This window comes from Coptis chinensis, chromosome 6, assembly GCF_015680905.1.
Source record: "Coptis chinensis isolate HL-2020 chromosome 6, ASM1568090v1, whole genome shotgun sequence".
In the NCBI taxonomy this organism is placed as follows: domain Eukaryota; kingdom Viridiplantae; phylum Streptophyta; class Magnoliopsida; order Ranunculales; family Ranunculaceae; genus Coptis; species Coptis chinensis.
In genome coordinates this window covers 62,707,458-62,733,538 of record NC_141461.1, presented here as the reverse complement: position 1 = coordinate 62,733,538, position 26,081 = coordinate 62,707,458, and the positions used below count along the sequence as shown (strand labels likewise).

The following is a 26,081-nucleotide window of genomic DNA, read 5'->3' as shown; positions in this document are numbered from 1 at the left end:
CTAGGTTGACCCGTTGAAGGACTTGTTAATATAGGAGGACTAACCAAGTATTTCTTCAGTTGTTCCAATGCCATCTCACAATCAATGTTCCAAGTTGCGGCCCTCTTTAAAGTCTGGAAGAAGGGATGACAACGATCGGAATATTTAGAAATAAATCTATGAAGAACGGCAAGCCGACCAGTAAGTCGTTGAATTTCCTTCTTATTTTTGGGTGATGGCATATCAATAACGGCGCGTATTTGATCAGGATTAGCCTCAATACCTCTACGAGTCATGAGGTATCCCAGAAATTTTCCAGAAAAGAGGCCCAAAAGAACATTTGGCGGGATTGAGTATCATGCTATACTTGTTAAGCCTATCAAAAACAAGTTAAAGATCGGAAAGATGATCACCTGTATTGTTCGATTTAACGACTATATCATCGATATAAGCCTCCATTATTTTTCCCAACAGATCGGAAAAAATTGTATTGAAGAGTAAAATCCATTTCACCCAGAAGATTTAAACAGACAGACGCCCCCGGTCGAGCCTATGTGGAAGATGACACCTGCCATTACCTCTTACAAGAGTTAGAGATTTTAGGCGGTACACACTTTTGGGTCCGACTGGAGATTGTCTTTTTTTTTCAAATGTAACCAACCTATCTAGGTCGGTAGTTTGTCTGGGATTGTGGTCTTCCCTCTAGTTACCTCTGTGACACCTTCCATCCCTGCCTGGTCGGACCTGTTTGGGATGGCAGTTTTTCTCAAATCTGCGAGGTCGGCCTTCCCTGTCAGGTCGGTCCAATCTAGGATGAAGGTTTTCATTATACTTTCTTCTCGTGGCGCTTTTTCCCCTGTATGGATGGACTGTCTAGGATGGCAATTTTCTGCAAATCTGCGAGGTCGGCCTTCCCCAAGTCGGTCGGTCCACGGGATGAAGTTTTTCCTTATACTTTCTTCCGTGACGCCTTTTTCCCTATCCGGGCCGGACCTATCTAGGATGGCGATTTTCCGCAAATCTGCGAGGTCGGCCTTCCCTGTCAGGTCGGTCCAATCTTGGATGAAGTTTTTCCATATACTTTCTTCCGCGATGCCTTCTTTCGAAGGCGTTTGTACTGCCGTTTGCGGTAGCGACGGCGGCGGTGCTGCTACTTTCCGGAACCTAGTAACAAAAGTACGTAACTTTTCGTCACGTTGTTGCTTGATGTTCAAAAGTGAGTCGACATCCTTTGGTGTCTTGGAATTGTGGCGGAAACGATAAACAAACTGATTTTCTAGTTCATTGTATTGGTGAATTGATCTTGAAGGCAACTCACTAAACCAGCGTAATGCTTCTCCCTTTAGAGTTGATGGAAAGAGCTTACACATGAACGGATCATCTCCACCACCCCATAACACCAACTTATTTTTGAACGATAGAACATGCAAGCTAGGATCTCCTTCCACTCATCATAAAGTTCAAAATCGGGTTGTTTGAAGTCGGGATGGTGGTAAGCTTCTGAAATGTCGGCGAAAACTTATCAAATGCGCCATCATTGGTCGTCAAGTTTTTCATTCTTACATCCCTTTGACTCTCTATCGTTAAGTTATTTTGCAATCAACTCTTTCAACCGTTGTTCTGTTAGAGTTAAAGTATTGGCTCGAACAACCGGGCGCCCGTCGTGTGCCATGTGGAGAAGAATACCTTCCATTATCTCTTATTGGAGTTAGAGATCTTTGGCGACGCACGATCATTCGACCGGTGATTGTCTTTGTCTATCCCCGTAACCAGCCCTGCCTAGGGTCGGTAGTCACCCTGGCGGGTGGTCGGTATAATTATACCACTTCTCCATGTGTTGTTGCTTTTGTGCGATGCCCGCCTTCCCAATCATGTCGGACATATCTCGGATGGCGGTCTTCCACGAAATTGCTTCTCGAGGTAAATCTTCCATTTGAGATCGGACATGTCTAGGGTAGTAGTTATCCCCGCCAATCCGATTCTCCCCCCGTAAGTACGGGTAATAGGGTCATTACTCTTAAAAGTGTGCACCGTTTGATTGTGTTTGAGAAATAACACGTTGTTGAGGACGATGAAGTGGATCTTCAAGACGGTCCCATACACCGGAATGGCCTGCGTCTCTTCGTTGATTCGCCGATGTTGTTTAATTTGCGTACCGTCCACCGGCCTTTGCCTCTTTGCCGCCTTTCCTTCTCAAGTTCCTATTTTAAATTTTTTGATCGGTCGTAACTCACGCTCAACCGTATTAGGAGTGGCGATAGCGGAGGCGGTGGTGGTGGCGGTGGCGCTGCTACGGTTGGATGTTGAGAATTGATCTTACCACTATGAGCAACTTGATTGTTCAATGGTTCTTGCATTGGCTGATTTGAATTTTGAGGGTTGCAATTCCTATTAGCAGGAGGAATATGTTGACTATTTGGTCTGCTTCTTGTGCTTACCATCTTGATTGTTTCACGTGATAATGAATTCTAAATTCCCCACAGACGGCGCCAATTATGTTTCGGCAAAGAACCGCTTCAACACAACGAGCAATGGTAAAGAACGCACTAAGAAACAGAGGAATTTGATGTTGGGGGAGATGAAACTGAACGAAATAATGGCTGCCTACGTACCCAAGATCTATTCTCTAGGATTCAAGTTTCAACGTAGTTCCTTATGAAAAATAATGTGGTATTTATATAGGTAGAGTAGAGAGTCCTTGTAGCTCAAGTAATCTTGTTGCTTGAGTAATTGTGATAGAATATAACTGTCAACTGATAATTATCTTTTTGATAAGAAATAAATCTGGACATAAATCAATGTATATTAGTGGCAAGTCATGTGGCTAAGGTTCAGCCTTAGACACATGAGTTAATGGGCATGTACATTAATCCATGATATTGCGAATTGGGCTTTAGCCCCGTTGATTAAATGAATAAAATAGAGACCCTACTAATGGGCGTTTGCCACGGTGGGGTCAAATGTATGAATAGGACACGGAGTGGGCTTCGACCCCATCATGATCATGTTCATGGACTAGAGAGGGGCATTTGTAGGGGCTCAATCCATGGGGTATAGGATTAATTGGGGATGGCCCCAAAGCCGGACAACAAAAAGGAGACGGGTGGCAGGGGATCATGGTCGCGGACCACTAAATCGCTTGGTAGAAAGACGCACACGTAGAAAGTCGGAGACCATGAGATAAGGGGACAGGTGAACAACTAAGATGAAAGGAGACGGGGTATAAAGAGAAAAGAAGGGAAAAGAAGGAGAGGAGGAAAAAATCCATAAGAAAGAGAGAGAAAAAGACCTAGAGAGAGGAAAAGAAGAGTAAGGAAAAGTGTAATACAACAACATATGATCAAATAACAGAACTTATAGTAATGCAACAAGACTGAAGTAATGAAGAACCATATTCTTCCTCCTCTATAGTATTTATCTTTTTCGTTTGATGAATTTGGCAAACTCAAAATTGTTTTTTTTTGGGTGTGGGGGCCACAATAGCTATTTTGTGGGGTGCAAACTTTAATGATTTTTAAAATGGAAAGTTAACACAAAACTGATACAGACTTTTGCAGGGTTAAGTCAAAAAGGCAAATTGGCATATTTCACCCTCGAACTTGTCAAGTTTTACCACTTACCCCCCTAAAGTTCAGTTTAGGCAATTTTACCCCTGTACTTGTAAAACGTATCCACCTCCATTTTTCTGGTTCATTTCCGGCACCTGAAGAGTGATGTGGATTAATTTTTTTCTTATGTGGAATTTTTAATTTTGAGATGTATCAAATTCTTGCACACTCAGCATAGTCAGCACACTCCCGATCAAGTCAAATCAACAAAGACGCGAGAAAACCACGTGACCTACCAACAAAACCACTTCATGCGCGCACAAAAAATCATTCCCTCTCGTATTTTCTATCCCCAAATCCCCAAATACCTAATTTGAAACCTTAATTCACAAATGTTCAAATTGAAACCATGAAAAATCTAAATTGAAACCCTAGTTCACTGTTGTTGCTCAAACTCTTCATTGTTGCTGCTCAAATTCTAGATTGATTTGTTGAATACGACCTGAAGTAAGTAAATTCATTATGAATTTGATTATATTATATGTGCATAGTAATTTGCGTTATATAAATGTTAATTGTGCATCTTCTGATGTTAATTTCATTACTTAAATGCAGTGGATCTTTTTTTTATCTTAAGTATACATCATGGTGGGACTTTTGTGCGTAGCCCCAATTTGCTCAGTTCTAAGTTTATAATGTGGAATGTGATGTCTATCTCATTTGACCAGTAGGAGGCACAAATTTGGTTTGTTTTTTCATTCAGAACAAATTGATAAATCATCTATAGCTTGTTTCATTCAGAACAAATAGACACTACCGACTCTAATGCTCTCTACTCTGCAATGGTTCACATTCACATATCATCTAAAAACTCAACGAGTAAGATTTGTATAAAACATACTTCCAAAGACATATAAAAAATCACATTCAATACATTCAATCTTTAAAGTCGATACAATTCACTTCAATCAGGACATTAGAACAACAACAAGTAAGCAAAAACAAACACTATAATCCATTTCTTCTTCTCGTTCTTCTTTTTCAGTTCTGCAATTTCAACTCTCAGTTCTTACAATAATCACTTCAGGATCATTCCCCACTGGTGGATCAACCCAGACAAAGAATAACCACCTTTCTGGGTGTGGAAACTTTCTACACCCAACAAATCTTCTTTCGGGGTTCATTGGCGTCTGAGAAATCCATAACTTGGGTTCAAGTCCACAATAGCAAACGGTTCGGAATCGGGAGTTGCCTCGAGAGTTCACAGATGTGGTAGAATTAGACATAGACATTTAGAATTTGAGCAGCAACAATGAAGAGTTTGAGCATAAATGAAGAGTTTGAGCAACAACAAATGAACTAGGGTTTTCGATTTGAACATTTTATGAATTAGGGTTTCAAATTAGGTATTTGGGGATAGAAAATACGAGAGGGAATGATTTTTTGTGCGCGCGTGAAGTGGTTTTGTTGGTAAGTCACGTGGTTTTTTCGTGTCTTTATTGACTTGACTTGACATGACCAGGAGTGTGCTGAGTGTGCAAGAATTTGATACATCTCATAATTAAAAATTTCACGTAAGAAAAAAATTAATCCACGTCACTCTTCAGGTGCAGGAAATGAACTCTTCAGGTGGATACGTTTTACAAGTACAGGATTAAAATTGCCTAAACTGAATTTTAGGAGGGTAAGTGGTAAAACTTGACAAGTTCGAGGGTGAAATATGCCAATTTGCTAGTCAAAAAAGCCATAGATCTTTTATTATATAGAAAAATATGGAGGGATGAACAATATTTTAGTGTACGTTCCAGGGGCAATTTTGTAATTTTATTGTTTAAAATAGGTTTTGTTTTATAGATTTTTGTATGGGCAAGAACCGCAAAATTGTCATTTTTCATAGTTTTTTTTGTGGGCCCTACGTGGCTAGTATTACTTAGTTACTTTCCAATGCTTAAAATATTGACACGTGTCGATTTTCTATTTGACCTATAAGCCAAGTTGAGTTGTCCTTGGAATGGCATCGTGACCGTCAGTGAAGCAATTCAAAATCTTACCGTTGGAAACAGAGAAAGAATAAAACGGAAACTAGCCGTTAGCCCCTTTCCCATCTTCTTTAACCAACCCTAAATTCAAACCCATTTTCTGTCTAATTCATTCTTCTCTCATTTCTTCGTTTCCAAACATACAAAACACCACAAATGGGTTCAAAAACTACAACCAAAGATATCATCACTCTTCGTGGCTCAGCCGCTATCGTCAGCGAGTTCTTTGGTAATCTTTTTTCACCCTTTTCTTCATTTTCGTTTTTGTTGTTTTTAAAGATTGACAAGTAGTTTCTGATTTTTTGTAAATTTTCCAGGTTATGCGGCAAACAGGTATAACAACTGAAAAATGTTTTTGATGAGAAATTAATTAGTTAAAACTGTAACTTGGGTATGTAAACATTTTGCAGTATACTATACAATCGTGGGGTTTACCCGGAAGAAAGTTTTGTTAAGGTAAAGAAATATGGATTATCAATGTTGTTGACTCAGGATGAAACCGTTAAATCTTTCATCACTAACTTGAATGCCCAGTTATCAGGTACCAACTCTTTTTTTATACGTTTTATATATATTTATATTCTTTGTATTTAATTGTGAATGTTTGTGCTTAGAGTGGCTTGAATCTGGAAAGTTGCAAAGGATTGTTCTTGTTATAATGAGCAAGGCTACTTCTGAAGTATTGGAGAGATGGAATTTCAGTATTGAGACCGACAAAGAGGTCGTCGAGAAAGGGTAATGTAGTTGGTGTTTTTTTAAATAACTATATACAGAACTTGAAGATTTACTTAATCTGTTTTTCTTGAATTGGTGTTTATAGAGTGTCAGGGAAAAAAGCGACAAAGAAATCATGAGAGAGATTCAAGCCATTATGAAACAGATTATATCTAGCATTACTTACTTGCCTTGCCTTGAAGAACCATGTAATTGTTTCTCTGTCATGTTGCTAAATTTATGAAGAAATTACTTATTTATGTTTTTTATCTGACACGTTTGTTTTTCAGGTGTTTTTGATGTTTTAGCATATACTGATAATGATGTTGAAGTCCCCTTCACCTGGGTTGAGAGCGATCCGAAACTGATAGAAAATCCACAGATGGTGAAACTGCATTCTTTTGACACTAAGGTAATTTTGTTTAATTAATTGTTTTGAAGAAGCTTTAGCATTGTATAGAACACTAACATACCACATCTCTCTCTGCAGATACATAAAGTCAATACGATGGTGTCTTACAAGAATGACGAATGGAACGAAGAATAGGTGCAACGTTCTGTATTGGCGTTTTGATTAGGGGAAATTGTGTGAATTATTTATTCACAATGTGTGTGTGATTGGAAAGAACGTCGATTATGTGTTTTGAGTTTGAAATGCTTCTTTTAGATGTTTGTTATGAATTTCAACGGATTTTATGAATGCATATGTTCTACAACCTGAAGATTTTCTTACTTGCTCTTTAATACTTCTATAGCTTGGTGATTGTGGGAAGCATTTTTCACTACATGAAATGTTTTCTAGTAGATAGGGGGAGTATGAAGACATCTTCGTTCCCCAATCCAGTAACAAGCAATTTGGACTTGACGTACATGAAGTATTCTGTAAATCTTATAGCTAGGTTACAGGCTAAATCATTAAAATTGTTTAGAAACATAGAAAATAAATAAAACACAATGCAAAGTTGGAACATTCTGATGGCATTCAAGTCTTCACCTGAAACACAAACTTCTAACAGCATGCGTTGAATATTGTTCCACAATACTAGCTCTCCAAGACTCCAATCACGCAAAAGTATAGCACTGTTTCAGGAGAATGTCAACAGCATTACTGCAACAAAGACAAGCATCTGTGTGTACATGATGAGTTGAAGTTTGTCAGCAGCTGTAGGAAGAACATTAGAAAACATTCCATTTTTCTTGAAGCAGGATCTGGAGAATGAGATGACTGCTCCCTATTCGTCTATGAGAAACCACCACCAGAATGTTTCATTTTTTTTCTGATTTGACAGCTTTTTCTTACTCTTCAGCATCGCCAGAGGAACAAACTAGGTCAGCCAGGACAGTTGGTCTACCATTAAAGCAGATCCAAGGATCAAACCAGAAATGAACACAAGTCCAATTTCGGTGCTCCACATATTGCAGCCCTCCTCAGTGCTCGTCTTAGCTTTCCAAAGACAGTCAAGAAATTTTTTTTACAGTGCTATTTGCTGCAGATTAATAACTAAGGACTTGTGAAATGCAGCGGCAATATGTTAAACTGCTATATGTTTACAAATAGCACGTAACAGTCTGACACTCTAAATCTACAAATATAAGAAAAACATCTGCAGACATAAAAAAAGTTATCTTTATCAAATAAATAAATAAAAATCTGCAGACATACAAATCAAAACAATAAAACAATCCACAAACAAAAGTAATCGAGACCTGACCCACTTACAATTCCAAAAGAAAAAAAATGCAAAAGAACCCTTCTTTTGATCTTTATGATCTGAGAAGTAAATCATTGGTCATAAAAGTGTTGCACTGAAGATGCCCTCAGTATATAAATCTCCCAAACATGTTCAAGGCATGAAATTGAAGTTCATATATTCATCATAACAGTTAGGCATATAAATGGCAGCAGTATTGGTTCAACACTACAACACATGATAAATCATGAGGAGTACGTTAAAGTGCACAAAAAAAAAACAAAAAAAAGGACAACCAGGTTTTTCCACAGAATTTGGCACTTAGATCTGCAAGAATTCAAACTACTGGATTCACATACAATGAGCCGCCCTTGTACACGTACCGAATTTCCAATATACAGATTTATAATGGTCTTACTCTTTTACCGATCGGACCAGCTGCTATCTCTAGTCACCCAGCATTCTCACACACTGGTACATTGCTCCAGAACGAAGCTCATCCAAAGTATCGACACTTCGGAATCCACTCAACTCTCTAAGGCCAGTCCAACCACGGCGAGTAAGGAAATCACGGAAGTCATCTTCAGTGTAAAGTGTGTTTTCTTCAGTACGAACTACTATGCGGTCGGCATCATCGTAGAGACAAATTTTTATTGTAATTCCTGAAGGTTGGGGGTTAACTATTAGTGCCCTATGTAAAGTTGTGAATGAAATAGACATAGATAATATTAGGTTACAGTTACCCTCGTCAAGGTGAAGAGTGTAAGCCCCCAGCGGCATGTCCCGGTCAAGGCACCTCACGATCCCAACTTCATCTTCTAACCAAAAAGCCCGTCTGGTTCTTAATCTGAAAGCAGACTTGATCGCCTCCTTGATTGCATCTGCAGTACCATCGATACCGATCTTTCTGGTGAAATCTTCCCACTTGACTGTAATAACTCTACCAACATATGAGTTGCCATCACCACCTGCCCCAGTACAAGCCCGAAAAGAATATAAAAGAATGCTTGCTAAAACAGACAGTCAGAAATATGGAATCTATATCCCAATATCTGTCCAAGAATAACCTCCAATACCCGAGACTCAGAACCTATATGATTTCCTCTACTTGGGCACGACATCTTCATTATTAACATCATTGTTAAAACAAAATAATATATTATAAGGAATTGACTACACATTTTGAGAAGAAAAATTGCATTTGCATGAGATATATTAATGTTGGTCTATGAGATTCTCGAGATGCAAATTTATAACTCAAAATTGACAAGATTTCTTGATATAGCCCAAGTCAGGCCTTATTATAGGACGGCGGTATTGGCACCCCAACTTTTTTTTTTTGATAATTGAATTTTATTGATTGGTAAGTGGTACAGAACTACCAAGTACAGTAGAAACAAAAAAAGTTGTGAGGGAGATCCTCACGCACAGGGAGATACAAGACAGGACACAACAATACATGAGAAAGACTAGAAGAATAGCATAAGTCATACACCTAGAGCACTGTAGCAGATCATGGCCAAGCAACAAGGTCATTGCAATTGAGTACCAAGTCCCTGAAGCGGTAGTTCCTCCTCTCACAATATAGTGACATCCAATACCATAGAAAGGACTTTACCTCCAAGCAAACACGGTCCACTCTAGCCTCCTTGTTCCTGAAAATTTTGTTGTTTAGGTGTCTTCCAGATCACCCAAATGGTAGCATAAGGAGTCAATCTCCAAAGCGCAGCAACAAATCCCCTACCTCTCCTCTTCCCACCACCAGATCACCCAAATGGTAGCATTAGGTGGGAAAGCAGCCACCACCGGGAGCATAAGAACAATCCATAATTCCAAAGCAAAAGAGCACCAAAGGAATAGATGAGTAATCGATTCATGAAACGTTCCACACATAGAACGTGTATGTGATACTTGATAGCCCCTATGGTTGAGAGAGTCGGCTGTGAGAATGCGGTCATGAAAGCCGACCAGAAGAAGAAATCCACCTTAAGAGGAATAGGAACCCCCCATACTAGTTTCACAGGAAAGGTTTGAGCTGTAGTGTTATCCCCTCTCTTTGACTCAAAGGGAAATTCATAAAATAACAGAGAATAGTCCGTTCTTTGTCCAGCGCCATCTCCATGAGTCACTTTCTTTAGTAATAATAACATTCTCTAACATCGCTGCCAAGTTTGCATATTGTTGCAACTCCCAATCATTGCTTCCACGCCTAAGTCGAAGGTTCCAAGTTATCCCAGAGACTTCATTGCTACCGTAGTCACCCACCTTATCATTTCTTTGCAGTGCAGCTTGGAATACCACCAGAAACTGCTCTTTCAAAGGATTTTCACCAATCCAAAGGTTCGACCAAAATTGAATACTCGCACCATCCCCCAATGCGTAAGTGATGCAGCTTTGAAATTTAGGAAGAATTGCTGTAATTCCATTCCAAACACTGCAACCGTGCAGTTGAGATACCGTATTTGGCCACCCACCATGAGCATTAGGTCCATACTTGGCATCAATTACCTTTTTCCAGAGTGTTTCATCATCAGTTCCATATTGCCACAACCATTTACCTAGTAGGGCTTCATTCATTGTCAGCAAGTCCCGAAAGCCGACACCTCCATCTTCTTTGGGCGAGCAAATCGTCACTCAGTTAACTAGATGATACTTCCTCTTCTCAGCTGAGAACCCCACAAGAAATCTCTTGCCCTTTGTTCGATCCGTGCCGCCACACTCACTGGAATAACTAATAATGACATGTAATAGATTGGCAGATTTGCAAGGACACTCTGTATGAGAAACAACCTCGCACCTTTTGAGAGCAACTTTTGTTGCCAACCCCCTAGTCTTCGCTGTATCGTTTCAATGACGGGATTCCACATAGCTTTATTTTTATAAGAAGCACCTAATGGGAGACCCAAGTACTGACAGGGCAGAGTTGTACCACACCCCATAATACGCCAAGTCCTTTATATTCACCTTTCCAGTTCAAATAAATTTGTTTTTGACATGTTGGTACAAGCCAGATACCGCCTCAAAAAATCAGAAGCAAGGACTTGATAACCAATATTTGAGAACATGACGCATCCATTAAAAAAAGTGTCATCCACGAACTGCAATATAGCAACTTCTGGACCATTGGGAGCTGGTTTAAAACCACTTATATACCCCAGGTTTACTGCCTTTGACACTAACCTACTTAGTGCTTCTATTACAATGTTAAATAAAAATGGGAATATGGGATCCCCTTGCCTCAAACCGTGTTGACTTCTGAAGTAACCAGTAGGCAAGCCTTCCACAAGTACCAAAAAAGAGGAGGATGAAATGCACAAGCTGATCCATTTCCAGAACTTATCTCCGAAACCCATCCTTCGCAGCATATAATCCAAGAACCCCCAGTTTACATGATTGTAGGCCTTAGTGATGTCTACCTTGCACAGAACTCCATTCTCTTTGGCCTTAGTACATTCATTGGCAATTAAAGGGCCATCCAGGATTTGTCCACCACCTACAAACGCACTTTGATGGCACGACAAGATTGACGGAAGGACCACTCTAAGTCTAGAGGACAAAACTTTAGAGATTAGCTTGTAGATTCCTCCCACTAGGCTGATAGGTCTGTAGTCCTTGAGAGAAAGAGCACCCTGTGTTTTTGGAATGAGAGTGATAAACGTTGAATTATTACGTCGATCCAAGGTTGCTTGCTCCTGAAACTCATGAACTACAGCCATTAGATCTTCCCGGAAACTATGCCAACATTTCCTAAACACCATCATGAGGAAACCGTCAGGGCCAGGAGCTCTATCACCTCCCAATGCATTCAAAGCCTCCAACACTTCACTTTCAGAAATATCAGCTTCAAGGTTTACAACCTGCTCATCAGAGATCGATGCAAACTCCAAACCGTCCAGCTCCAGTCTTACTAAGGCTGAGTCCAATGGCTCTCTATCCCTTTAAAAGTAGTGTTAAAGTCAATAAAGTAGAGCTAAAGTCAATAAAGTAGAGCTAAAATAGAGCTAAAGTAGAGCTAAAGTCAATAAAGTAGAGCTAAAGTCAACATATTTCACTCTCTATCTCTATTTTACTCTCTATAATAGAGAGTAAAATAGAGATAGAGAGTGAAATATGTTGACTTTAGCTCTACTTTATTGACTTTAGCTCTACTTTAGCTCTATTTTAGCTCTACTTTATTGACTTTAACACTACTTTTAAAGGGATAGAGAGCCATTGGACTCAGCCTAAAGAGTCCTCCGAATATAAGGACTCATAATATTCTACTATATGCTCTTGAATCACATTGACATCCATAACCTCTCCCCCTCCATTCAGAAGTGCATTTATACTGTTTATTCTCTTCCTCGAATTCGCCATCTTGTGGAAAAAGCTAGTATTCTCTTCCCCCTCTTTGACGTACCGCACCCTAGACTTTTGCTTCCAAGATATTTCCTCTTTCCTCATAAGAATCTGCAGTTCACTTCTAAGATAGGGCCTTTACGCTTTTTCATCTTAAGATAAAGAGGAAGTTTCATCTTTCTGACCTAGAACATCAATGTCCTCTACTTTGGACTTTATAAGTAAGTCCACCCTGCCAAAAACCTCTTTGTTCCACGCCTTCAGTTTGTTTTTCAATTCCTTGGTCTTACACCACCAGACATAACTTGGTGATCCCTCAAAGGAAAAGAGGCCCACCATTCCTCTATCAGCTGTACTAGATTGGTGTCTTCGAACCACATAGAGTCAAAACAGAATGGCAAGGGGCCTCTAGTAGATTGGGAGCAATAAAAAATAATGACACGATGATTGGACATATATTTTGGATGCGCTACCTCCTTGGCCTGAGGAAACATACCATCCCAATCTTGCGAAGCCAGGAACCTGTCAATCCTAATCAAGCTTCTGCAGTCAGACCACGTATACAAGACTCCATTTAACGGGTAGTCAACCAAACAATTCCTTGTCAAGAAGTCATCAAACAATCGCATATATCTTGTTATTCTACTCCCATCGCTACGTTTGTGTCCAAACCTGATAAGATTGACGTCACCCCCTAAACACCATGGTAAATCTGACCAGGCCCGTATGTCCTCTAACTCATCTAGAAAGTGAGTACGATTACCATGTCAGACACTCCTCTAACTCAGTTTTTGATATTTCGCCATGTCAGACACTCCGTATCCGTGTCCGTGTCTGATATGGACACACGGACAATGTAACTTAGCTTGTAACAAAACCAGAACAGGACTATGCTTACTTATTAATAACTGGATAAACTTGCATGTCTCTTCATTCCCAAGTTCCCTTACATTCCGGACACTATCTAAATCGACATTATCACCTTCAAAAATCCCTACTAGCTATCGCTTCCTCAGCAGCTGCCCTTACCTCATCACCATGAGAACAGTTTTCAGTGACCCCTTGTTCCTTAAATGCATTATTTTTACTGTGGAGCTCCCCAAAAGCTTCTCTAAACCAATTCTCCCCATTTGCGAGGACCAACCCAGATTTCCTGCAAGAGGCACCACCATGAACTTAATCCAATCCCAAACATCGTTGTTGTTCTGGCATTTGCACAAGCTGCTCATAACATCTGCAACTTTCCCCACAGTCGTCATATCATTGTTCTCCTTCAAAGGATCTGAAACCCTCTCCTCCAGTTCAATTTGAAGCACGCTTCAGTCTCTTGTTCCCACAGTGCAGAATTTGTCTCATCAAACTCACCTCTTGCAGATTGATGAGGGGAGGTCCTCTCAACTCCATTAGTGAAAGAGAGATACATTTTCTGTTGTTTCAGTACGAGGGCCTGGATCTGATGTAACTCTCTTTCCCTTTTCCTGATCCAACTTAGATTTGCTCCTCCCTCTACTTTTATAAGGTCTAAAGATGCCCATTCTCCAACAAAACTTATTTGACCAGGGTGCAACCCCCCACGGCCCAGCCCAATCTTTTCTATTTCCCAAGTCTCCATGGACCCTTTTCCTTCTTATGTGGGCTGTTGCAGGCCCAGAATTTTCAACCACATTAGGCCCAACACTAGTAAATCTAGGCGAAGAGGGCTCCATAACCAAACCACTATGTGGTTCATGTACACCACTCAGCAAAGGTCCAGTGGAATCTGCTGCATTCACATGTTCAGGGAAAAGATTCTTAACATCGCTATCTCCCTGACCAGTACGAGATGAAGAAGGTACATCCATCACTGCTGTCTCAAAGACTGCCTCAACAGCTAGATGAGGTTCAAAATTTGAATTTGTGTCAACTATCGCTCCCACCTAAATACTTCCAAAACCAGGAGGTCTAATAAGGTCTGATGTGGCAGCTGTATCATAGAGAGTACGCTTTACAGCCAGAGGAAGTTCAAAATTCAAATTGTGAGTAGCTCCCACCTCAAAGTTTCCAAAGCCAGGCGGTCTACTGAGGTCTGATGTGTCAACTGAAACACTGCCGTGCGGACTATTAGACCAACAACTCTCAATTTGTTGTTCGTCCAGCGCATCATCTCACATTGCTAGGAACCAGTTCATTTTCATTGTTCAACATTGCCGGCCAGCTTAAATTATCCTCGGCTTCTACACCGTCGAGTTCCACCTCCACCCAAACACGAAAGACGTACCCTCTCTCTTCCAAACTAATCAATCAGGGGTCAGCACCCAACTCATCCACCTTGGCTTTCACCCTAACCTTCTTTCCACAGCAATTAAAAGAGTTTTCATCGATTTCCAGGCAACGACCACACACCTGGGTTAGGGTGAGGGCAATCTCTTTAGTTCTGAGATGCAATGGGACACCAGTAAAGGTCAAACGAACCTCTTTAGACTTCAAGGTATCTTGGGCAATTCCTCCCACCTCGGGACTCCACCGCCTGAAAGTAACTTCTCCTTCTCCGCAGCTTTTTGTAATCCTCTCCACCTCCTTTTCCGACTGAAAGAATGCGAGTGCCCCCCACACACACACACACACACAATCTCAAATCAGCACCCACCAAAACCGAGATCAAATTCCATTCCACCCACCTCCAATCTGGTAATCCACCATTTGAGGAGCACACAACAGACACAGACCACCACGGAGAGTTGAGGACAGTATTGTTGGATCTTACCAAAATTCTAGGCTTCCCAGCTACCCAAGAGCGTAGTGTTAAGTTTCCCTGATCATTCTCATGATTATCCCCAGTACCAGCTTGACGATTGGGTTGAGTCGCTCCGTGACTACAATTCTGAGTTATCACTCATTGAGCCGAAGGTTCAGGCTCGAACAAATTTAAGAGCTTAGATCCGATAGTTGTCCATCCCTCTATGTTAGTACCAGCCGGAAAGCACAAAGTTTTGGTCGTTCTTGATCCGCGTCTAGTAAAACAAGCAGCTGGATAAACTTCGCCCTACCATTTTGCCTTACTGTGCCAATCAGTTTGCAATACTCATTGACATGTCTAATTGCAGTCCCCACACTTGCCTAACCTAAAGAGATTTGGCACAAGAGTTTTCCCAACCACTTACCCCTCCTAGGGTAATGGAACTTTGAAAGACTGCACCTCCACCTCTTTCAATAATCCCCACCTTCCCCTCCTGAGAAGGTATTCCACCATACAAATTCATAAAATTTACTTTCAACAACCAGAAACTGCCTCTTTCTGTGCCCCCCATCTCTTCCGTTGCCATGGCTTTGTTTTAGGAGGTCTTCAGTCACAAGTAGCTTTGCAGCATTTTACTTGTAAGCTGCAAAAGCTATTAGCGTAGAGACGAAAAAAACAAGCTGTGGTGAGGGATGGGATTAGTAGTACCTAAGATACAACTGCAACCATGTTGGATTGGCACCTCTTTCAAGAATACCATGGCAAAAGCACCCACATTAATCAATTGAGCTGTTGTACACCCTTTCATTATTCTCAACACAAAGCACCCCTCGTTTCAATTAAATCATTTTCAACTAAAAGAAACCAAAAAATCAAATAAAAAAGGCTAAAGCAGAGAAGTACTGGCGCTCAACCCACGGAAATTCTCTCCCTCGAACTGGTCCACCGCAGAAGGTAGATAATTGCTGTCCTCCAACGACCCAAACGCTGAACCCCAATGTAAAAGTCAGTGCTGACCACACTGAGAGACACGAAAGTGAAGGTAGCGCCTGTTGGCGAAGTGGCGTTAAGCATCCACAGAAGTACGAAGAGAGAGGTCGTGATGATATCATCCGACCGTACCATATATGGAGTTAATTGTTTGTAGAATTGAGGTATTGAAGATGAAGAATTGAAATAGTGGACCTTTGAGAGCGTTGTTTGGAAAGAGTTAGGGCTCAGAGAGAACGTTTCGAAAGAATGGAGGGAAGCAATATAGTTGTGATTTTTTATTTTCTTTTTACAATTGGGGTGCTTGAGTGAAGGGACGAGTGGATTAACCATTATTCTTCTACCCTTTCACCGAAGGGGTGCCAATCCCATAAATTGGGATGCTAACACTGCCGCCCTTACTATAACCGAATGATCTAAATGCAGTATTGAAATAATGATAACCAATTGACATGTGACAACACTTATTGGTTGAGGATGATAATCAATTGACATGAAACGGTAGCCCTTTATTTATTTTCTTAGCAGGTGGAAAATGTAGCGCAATACGAACACCCTCTCTGTAGCAGCAGCTATTAAGAAATGAACCTCTTTTTCATAATAGAACTTGGTCCACCTCAGAATAAATCAATAAAGCAAAAACTTTGTGTCTATGTGTGTGCATGTGTAGATTATTAAAGGTCACAACTCCCACAAACTTTCCAGCTAAGCTGATTCTGACATGCTCCAATACTAAATATTGGTCCACAATTTGGCAATCCAACTTACTAAACTCACCATTTCCATTTGTATCTCTCCAGTTCCATGGAGGAACTCCACTGGCTGCTACACCATCGGTTGCTGCAATGGCAAGAGGGTGGCCTTCATGGTCCAAACGACTTTCAAGATTAAGTGTTGACCTCCCACTAGCTGTAATACCAAGCAAGGCAGGTCTTTTTAGTTACTTGTAAAGAGCATGACAAAGCAGAAAAAGTAGTAGGTAATTCTTTGATATAAAATGAGATCTAGTTAAACTAATTTACACTGAACAAAGCCAAATTCTGAATATAAAAAAAATGGGTAGGATCTTGGTCTAGTTCAATTTGAGATGTATAGACTTAAATATCGATATGACCTGATATGACCCTAATGCCATTTCCAGCCATATATGGTTACTTTGCTAGAAAGCACAAACACGGACATGACTACATGAGACTAATGTCAGGCACGACACAGGAATTGCAATGTAAAAATATTGAAAACTAAAACACTGGGGTGTGGCAGCGGTACAAAAATGATTTAGATAGACTGATAAAGTATACATATTTATTGATAAGACATAAGTTAAAATAGTATATTCTAAGCAATCTAGCTTAGCTATATTCTATACATAAAGCCAACACCCTCTTTAATACCCTTTTTTCAGCGTTGGTATTAATTACGTTTTTTCCTTCCACTTATTTATTATGTCAGCATCGCGAGTTGGTAAATGTTTTTCAACGTTGGCCATTTTAAAAGCAGTTCCGTCATAGTAAAGTAGTTAAGGTCTGAAATGGTGCATCTCTCTCTTCCACACTAATTCCGCCTCTTCCCAATATTCGCACCATTTCACTCCCACACACATGGACGAGAAAAGAAAAACTGCCGTACTTTACTTATGTTTTTGCTCCCAAAATATGAAAAACACTAAAACTGTTCATCATTTAGTACCAACACTTTTCACTGCTCAGCGATTTCGTTAAAACACCATCTCGACGGTAAGTCCTGCATTTTCTGTTCTATTCCGTTTTTTATTTGTCTTTTGTTTTGGTTTATTTTGTCCTTTCTCAGATTTCTTACATTTAGTTTAAATGTGTTCAATTCGTTTTAATAATCCTTTTTTGTATACAAATTCTTCTCTATACTGGTGTTGTTCTTCATGTTTGTTCAATTGCTTCCTTAATTCACAGTTTTCTCATTTATTCCTCTTCCCCACTCCACAACAAGTAGAATTACACAATTACAGATAGAAATCATAGTCACAAAGATGGAATAAAGATTTGTTTTTATTGGGTTGGGGTGAGTCCTGGGCGAGTGGTGGATTTGTTGAAGGGTTGGGGTCATGGTCCTTTTACCTCATTAGGCAATCGTCTTTGGAGTTTATTACCATTTGCTATTCTGTGGGGTATTTGGATTGAGCGAAATCATCGACACTTTAAAGGCGTTTCCGCATCTAAGCAGGAGCTTATCATATCTATTAAGGCTCTATTATTTCAGTGGTCTAAGATTTTTAAAGAGTTTAGGCGTATCCCTTTTGAGAATTTTGTGGTGAGATGGGATAGGCTTTTGTATTTAGAAGCCTACTTTGTTTTCATATTTAATGAGATTTCATCTTTACCGAGCAAAAAAAAAAAAAAGATGGAATAAAGATATCAAAGAGGAACAAGGTTAATACTTCACTGAGATACAATCTGTATAAACTGAAATTCAAAATTTGGTGAATGGCTTAATAGATGGAGAAGAAAATTTTAATCCTAATACTAGAGGTGAAGCACATAAGGAATCATCCTTATGGCTTCGTCTTAAGGAAAAAGCGAAAGCAAAGTAACAAAGAGGTGTAGATGTAAACATTGTAGAGTAAGTACCTTCTAGCTTAGTTGGCAAAACCTTTGGGTGATGATACCAAAGGTCCGGGGTTCGAACCCACTACACACCATTGAGTTCTTGATTTCTTTAAAAACGGGGCTTGCCCACACATTTTTCCAACCAAAAAAAGGATGTAAACATTGTAGAAAGGGTTTTTCAAGTTAATGCACTAGCATTCACTATCACTTCTTTAGTACTTTACCCGAAAGGAAAGAAGAAATTGGACGAAGCTTGGTATTGATCATAGATAGGGTTTAAAACTAAGTTACATGGACACGCCATATTTCAAAAATAATCCGTGTTGATACGTATCTATGTGTCCATGTCGGACACACATGGACACATACTGTATGTGATATACCTCAATTTTTGATATTTTGCATTGTCAGACACTTTGTATCCGTGTCGGATACGGACACACATATTCGTGTCAATGTAACTTAGGTTTAAAACAAAAGTGTACTAAAAAAAAAGGAATCTTCATTGTTATTGAAACCTTTTACGCTTACCAAGGAATCTTCATCATTCTCGAGTTATATATTATTGTTGTTAAAATTACCTTCCAATTTTGTGATCAATATAAAAATTGGTTTATAGTGCGCCAATAATACTTGCCGCTGATATTTTTGTCCTCTCATAAGAAGCAATGGTCCTAAGTTCAATAATCTTTGAAATTTATCTAAAAATGTCAAATACATCTCATAAATCGTACACGTGTATTAACTCACATTTTAAATTGAATGTGTGCACATTATATTATGCATACATACGTCTTATAAACCTATATCACACTATATACACTATCGGTTTATAAGTGTAAGTACCACAATTGTTAACATTTGCATGTGTTCCTTATCCTATATACATGTGCAATATATCAAGCACGTGCACCATATAAAAATATTAATGTGTGCAAGTATATTAGATAATACATAATATACGTGTACACGTTAACATCATTATTAACATTTATAATACACATGTTTAGTGAAATATTATAAAATATACATTTAACAGTACACATTCACCATATATGTTTAGTAGACTTTTACACCTAAAAAGCAAATAGTATATTATAATGTTTGAGTTTGCGCCTTTCTTAAGTTTAATATAATATTATAAAATATACATTTAACAGTACACATTCATTATATATGTTTAGTAGACTTTTACACCTAAAAAGCAAATAGTATATTATAATGTTTGAGTTTGCGCCTTTCTTAAGTTTAATATAATACTAAACTTTATGCATCATAATTTTAATAATCAGTTCCGGTTTCAGTTTGGGTACCCATTGGCTTTTGACTATTCGGTTCTTTACCGGTTTGGTTGGTTTAAGTAGAAGGGTCGTCAACTCATTAAAAACGGATTTTTCATAACTGAAACCATTAGAACCGAATAGTCAAAATTTCATGGGTACCCGAATCAAAATTGGAACCGATTATAATGATTATGATATATAAAGTTAATTTTATATTACACCTAAGAAATGCAAAATGCAAAGTCAAACATTGTGATATAGTATTTGCCTTAAGGTGCAAAAAACCTACGAAATATACATAGCATACTGTTGAATGCATATTATTAAATATATATTTTTGTAATATTATACTATACATGTGTATTACAAATGTTAATAATGATGTTAAAGTGTATACGTATACTATGCAATAAATAATAGACTAGTACATGTTAATATTTATATAGTTCATGCGCACAATATTACACATGTATATATATAGGATAATAAACACATGTAAATGTTAACAATTGTGGTATAGGCACTTATAAATCAATAATGTACATGTTAGAATTTAATGCAATATATACATTTATATTATAACACGTGTATGTATAGTAGTACGTATAATTGTACACATTTTCAATTTAAAATGTTAATTAATACACATGTAAAACTTATGAGATGTATTTAAAGTTTTAAAATAAATTTCAAAGATTAGTCAACTTAGGACCATTACTTCTTATGAGGACTAAAACCTCGGTGGAAAGTATTATCGGTGCACTATAATTACTGAGAACCAAATTAAAAATTAATTTTAAAAACAATAATATATAACCTGATAAGAACCAGAGCCGACTTAATTAATGGTTATGGTTGCGGATCCTATAAATATAACATCAAAACCGAAAGAACTGAAACCAAAACCGGTGTAACCGGAACCAACCCATGAACCCATCACATAAGCCCTTTAAATAGAATCCATAATTCTCACCAAAGATTAGTTAAAGAGATCCATGCATGATTAATCAAATTCTAGAACCATGTACGTCTCTAAACATTCCCATTAAGGTATTAGTTTGGGAGCACTTAATACTTAATAGTTCAAAAATAAGACAATTTGTAATGCAGGAGTTTTGGTATTCGAAAGATCAAAAGACATCAAGAAGATGAATAGTCACAAAGACCAATTAACGGTTCATATCTCAGCGTAGACAACAACCAATATTTAGACGAATGGATGGATTCAAAATGGACTGAGATCAAATGGATTATGTGCTAATGTAATGACAATTAATGTATTGAGAAATACTCTATTTCATGAGATGGTTTCAGCCATAAACATGAACCTAAGGGTTACAGACTCCTTTTTATGAAAAAGCAATAACTACTTTCTTAGATGAGTGAAAAAGAAGTTTTGAAAAAAAAATTGATTCCAGTTAAAAACACTTGGTTTTAACAAGGGGTCTCTATTGCTTTAGACAAATGGATGAATGTGAAACACGAGCCATTGATTAACATCACAGCTTTAAATAGTCGTGGTCGGCATATTAACATCATCAATTTTTTAATCTTTTTTTAAAGTACTTTCTTAACCAATACTAGCTCATCGGCTGAAAAGAATTGGAGCACAGATTCATTCATTCACAATGTAAACATAAACATGCTGAATTTTGGAAGGGCAGATAATATGGCTTTCATTTACTCAAATGTTTGCCACCCAATATGTTTCACTAGGAGTTTTAAGGATAAACCCCAAAAGAAATGGGATATTGTTACAGTGAACACCTGATTCCCTTGTGAGGTTGGAGGATTTGAGATAGAGATCCCTAGAGAATGAATGTGGTTATGTTCCAAGCGTTGACACTAGGAGACGTGCCATCCTCAAGGTTTCAAAAGAGTGGTTAGAGTACCAAGAGTACTTCTACCTCTAGCAAGCCACGATTTTGCTGTCCTAGTCTCCATTACACTAGCAGCTCTAGCTATGCACGGAAAACAGTTCAAAGGACAAGGCAAAGGGAAGAAGCAATATTAGCTATTTGCTTTGATTTTAGTCTAAAACAATAACTAGTAATTTATGAGCTTGAAAAGAGTTCAGTTAATGTTTTTTAATTTCAATTAGACTCACAATGCATGAACTGAGGCATCCTAGGGTTCTAAACCCTTGGTTTTAGCCCATGTTGGTTTTGCATTATTAGGGATTTTAGAATATTGTTTTATTGCTATTTTGATGTTTTTAGCATAGGTTATTTTTTAGGTTTATTTTAATTCCGAAAATTAGTTGTTTTAGTTTCTAAATTCATAGTTCCTTTAGTCTATATTTTGAGTTGTAGGCCTTTGGCCATACTTGGTTGATGATTAATAAACTTTGTGTTTGTGTGAGAAAGGTTTTCTCTTTGTGTGTTCTTGTTATTGATTATCTGCAGGGTGATTACAAGCGATAACTTGTCATCTCCCTTCTCAAATTTGTGGGTTTCAAGTCCAGTTGTCACGCACAACAACTGTCACTGCTCACAAGCAACGAAGTTAAGTGATTTTTTGGCGTCACGTTCATATCTAAATGCGCACAAGTGCATCATGAACTTTCATCAAAATTTGTTTTATATATATATACAGCATCTTGCATAATAGTCCCAAAGCGAATTACGACTCGAAATAGCAATGATTAAGACCAACCCATGTACCGCTGCACCATCCCAACTAAGCGTACCTTGTACCCGTATCGGTACCATGTCTGAAGCGATTTGCATTTCAGGTAACATTGGTCATCAAAGTCCTAGCCTACTTCATCTTTATATGAGCACACCCTTTCCCGAGACCATCTGATCCTTCCTTTCCTCAATCTAGCCCCACGAGAAATCTCTTACTTTATGTTCTATCCTCTATGCAACACTACTCGGAATAGGTAGCAAATGATATATAAGTAGATAAGGTAGGCTAGCCAATTCGCTTCGAATAAGAACGAGCATAAAGCCTGCTCCTCCACCCTAAATGTCTTCCTTGAACTATTTCAAGTACCAGTCCCATAACTTTCAATATTTGTTTGATGACCTTAAACGCAGACCCCAAAAAGCAGCACAGAAGTTTTCCAGTTCCACACCCCACAGTGCAAGCAATAGTATCAAGACTTTCTATGCTTCCCACTTTAAAAAGACTAGTTCTGCGTTTAAGCGCTATATTACCTAAAAAATGAGAAGAATGAAATGATGACTAATATTTGAGAGACTGTGGAATCAACTCAAAATAGCGTATTGTTCTGCAAACTATAAAATTGTAATTTGAGGACACCCCCTGAGCAGTCCTGAAACCTTCCATATGTCCATTACTCTGTTAAACATAAAGGGGAATATGGTGCCACCTTACCTCAATCCTCGCTGATTTCTGAAGGTACCCGCAATCTGACCCCTCCACAAGGATCGAAAATATGCCTGTGCCATATCAACACTTTCAAAGCACACCATTATCTAAAGATCCAAGACGAGCGTCTGTAAATTCGTTAGCTATTCAAGATTTCAAGGGCTGTCTGTGTTTTACCCACAAAGTCACTTGGATGAAAAGAGGATAGAAAGAAGAACTGCACAAAGCCATGAAGCCTTTTATTTTTTATTTTATTTTTCTTAATTTATTTTGCTAAATTCTAGGTTAAACAACTGCACGAAGCCGACCACCGACTAAGCTGATCGGTCTGTTAATATGGCCTTTATCAAGAGTTGACCTCATTATTAGAGATAAGGGTGATGGATGTGAAATTGTTTCAACGATCAAGAGTTGACGAATTCTCAAATTCATTAATCACAGCCACAAAGTCTGCTGGAAGATTTGCCAATTTTTTTAAAAACCAGCATAACTTATTTTTCTTCAATATGCAATCGAACCCAGCAGCTTGTTCATCTGAAATGGAATTAAACTCATACCGTCAACCTTAGGCCTTAAAATTTGGTCCTCTGAGCAGAGCAACTCACAGTACTCCACTATGTGCTCCTTGCTAAACCCTCTAGTTTTCCTCTCCCCCAATGCTCAGACTACTAACGTGTTCACATGATTCCTTGCATTCTCCCTCTTGCGAAAAAATCTTGTCGTATATTCACAAATCGCACCCTTGATTTCTGTCTCCAACTCTCTTCCCTCCACCATTAGCGTTTGGAAAATTCTCTTGAAGGGCTAGCTCATTATGCCATTTCATTTGAGGACAGCACAGAAATCTCTTGTTTCCTCTATCTAACTCCTCACGTCCCTGAACTCTAGACAGTCTTAATTCAAAGATCCACACTAACAAAAAATCCCTTGGTCCATGCTGGAAAATTATCTTGTTTTTATGTTAGCTTCTTTGATTCTTGTTTTTCTTTTTTCTTTTTTTTTTTTGCTTTTATTCTTTTGTTTTCCTTTTTTTTCTTTTTTCTTTTGCCTTAACAAGGTTGATAATTTCAACCACTCATGCATCGCTTATTTTTTTTGTTTGTTTGGTTACTGAATGACTTATAGATAACTTTGTAAAGGTATGCAATAACACCATTTCCTGCAGTAAACAATAACTGGGAGAGCCAATTGGACAAAAAGTTGAATAGCATCTATATGTAAAATGACAATGAAAATTGGCAAAAAAGCCAAAGGTGGAAGGCAAAGTTTTGAGCATAGCAAATACTCCACCTCCACCTCAACAGATGAGTATTGCAATTCTTCTGCTGGATATATGTCATTCTTTAACTCTACAAATTGAATCAAACACTTTCTACCAACCAGCATACTGTTTTCTTTTAAACTTGATATTTAGGTAGAGTCAAAAGTTAAGCCATATCTGACTCTAGGTTTATCTTTTGGGGCTCAACATGGTTTTTCAAACTTAAAGAGTTGTGTTTGCAGGTTCTAACACCAAGGTAAGCCAATTACATTATATCGGTGTTCAGGGGCGTACATTTGAAATGCTCTACATTATCAGCCTAGGTATCAATTGAATAAGCCACAATGAAGATATAAACAGAGCATGCGAACTATACCAAGATGCATATCACACGTTATCATAAAGACATTAATAAATCAATACCTTCAACGGGTCCAAACGGCATATTGGCATCATCAGGGACTAAACAACAACAGTCAAGCAGGTGTTAGGTATTTATAGAAAATAATCAAAATATTCTTTAGTTGTTCTGCTACTATTTTCCTGACAATAACTCGATGTTAATTTGGAATTTAAATCTAGAATAGCTAAAAGTGGATTTATCAAGAAAACAAAAACGAAAAAAATAAACCTAAAACTCAGAACTTTTGCAATCAGATATCCAACAGTATCCCAATACAATCAAATAAACAGTACAAGAACTACTACGTTAACTAGTATAATAACGATTTATCAAAATTGTCGAACAGATTTTGCAGTGGGCTCACCATATTTCTGCTTTTTCAAAAGACAGTATCAAAATCCAGAGAAATTTTAGACAACTAGTTTTGTCACCACCCGGGTGGACACACTAGACTCGAGGTGGAAAGCATACCAAGTTTTCCAGGAAAACAAACACCCCAAAAGTACATGATGAATAATGAGTTTTCTATGTTTCCTAAAATAAATGAATGTTTAAAATTAAGTAAGAATACCTCTTTCAGAGAAATGAGCAAAAGAATCAAGTTTTGAAGTTTTACAGGGGCCATTTTTAAGCCTCTCCCTAAGCAATTCCTCAAGTTCTTTATAATACGCAATTTTCCCGGACCCGCTTCCTCTTTCTTGATGTTTAGCCTTTTTAAATTCCTTCAACAAATTCCTCCACTTGTCGGTACACATAGTAGGTGACCTATCAAACCCTTTATCTCTCATTTTCGAAGAAATTTGTTCCCATAAATGCTTATTCGACTTGGAAGTATTAAACAAACGATCCATTTCTCTTCTAAGACTAAGTAAACACCTAGTTTCATCTTGTATCCAAGTCTCAGCTCGTTTTTTAGGTGCTTTTATTTCATGATCTTCTCCATCTCCACTAGTAGTACTGTCACGTTCAAGAAGCATTTGTTGTTGTTGTTGTTGAATGTGTTGTAATGTAGAGTTGCTTAACACTTCAAGCATCATGTCTCTTGTACTACCTTCTTCTTTGTAGAAATCAATGGGTGTTGGTTTTTCAGAAGACAAGTACATGGTTGGATTACGAGTGGGAGAAATTGGACAAACAATGCCAATGTTTTATTATTATTAGTTTTGATGATGATTTTGTTAAAAAAAAACAATTTAGGCAA

General features: G+C 38.4%; 2 protein-coding genes across 3 annotated transcripts; one reads left to right on the top strand and one right to left on the bottom strand.

The window, feature by feature from the left end:
• The first annotated feature begins 5,542 nt into the window (after nt 1-5,542).
• Nucleotides 5,543-7,012, top strand: LOC147493868 (mitotic spindle checkpoint protein MAD2-like). The gene is made up of 7 exons (XM_086565581.1): nt 5,543-5,795; nt 5,884-5,899; nt 5,977-6,107; nt 6,181-6,301; nt 6,389-6,489; nt 6,571-6,692; nt 6,771-7,012. The coding sequence occupies exons 1-7, from the start codon at nt 5,723-5,725 to the stop codon at nt 6,825-6,827; spliced, it is 621 nt and encodes a 206-aa protein (XP_086421707.1). The 5' UTR covers nt 5,543-5,722; the 3' UTR covers nt 6,828-7,012.
• Nucleotides 7,013-8,123: 1,111 nt separating this feature from the next.
• LOC147493867 (trihelix transcription factor GT-1-like) lies at nt 8,124-25,983 on the bottom strand. Of its 2 annotated transcripts, XM_086565577.1 has the most exons (5): nt 25,452-25,983; nt 24,901-24,939; nt 16,793-16,924; nt 8,715-8,939; nt 8,124-8,633 (listed from the first exon to the last, which is right to left on the bottom strand). In XM_086565577.1, exons 1-5 carry the CDS (start codon nt 25,981-25,983, stop codon nt 8,419-8,421), a joined length of 1,143 nt encoding a protein of 380 aa, XP_086421703.1. In that variant the 3' UTR covers nt 8,124-8,418. The 2 variants fall into 2 exon arrangements, with proteins under 2 accessions (XP_086421703.1, XP_086421704.1); XM_086565578.1 differs by lacking the exon at nt 24,901-24,939.
• Between the last annotated feature and the right edge of the window lie 98 nt (nt 25,984-26,081).

Excerpts from the sequence above, each read along its gene's own strand:
- LOC147493868 (XM_086565581.1), top strand. The coding sequence starts at position 5,723 with ATGGGTTCAAAAACTACAACCAAAGATATCATCACTCTTCGTGGCTCA. Across the intron at positions 6,490-6,570 it reads GCCTTGCCTTGAAGAACCAT|GTGTTTTTGATGTTTTAGCA; the intron begins GTAATTGTTTCT and ends TTTGTTTTTCAG. Across the intron at positions 6,693-6,770 it reads TGCATTCTTTTGACACTAAG|ATACATAAAGTCAATACGAT; the intron begins GTAATTTTGTTT and ends CTCTCTCTGCAG.
- LOC147493867 (XM_086565577.1), bottom strand. The coding sequence starts at position 25,983 with ATGTACTTGTCTTCTGAAAAACCAACACCCATTGATTTCTACAAAGAA. Across the intron at positions 8,940-16,792 it reads GAGAGATACAAATGGAAATG|GTGGTGATGGCAACTCATAT; the intron begins GTGAGTTTAGTA and ends GTACTGGGGCAG. Across the intron at positions 8,634-8,714 it reads CACTCTTCACCTTGACGAGG|GAATTACAATAAAAATTTGT; the intron begins GTAACTGTAACC and ends CCCAACCTTCAG.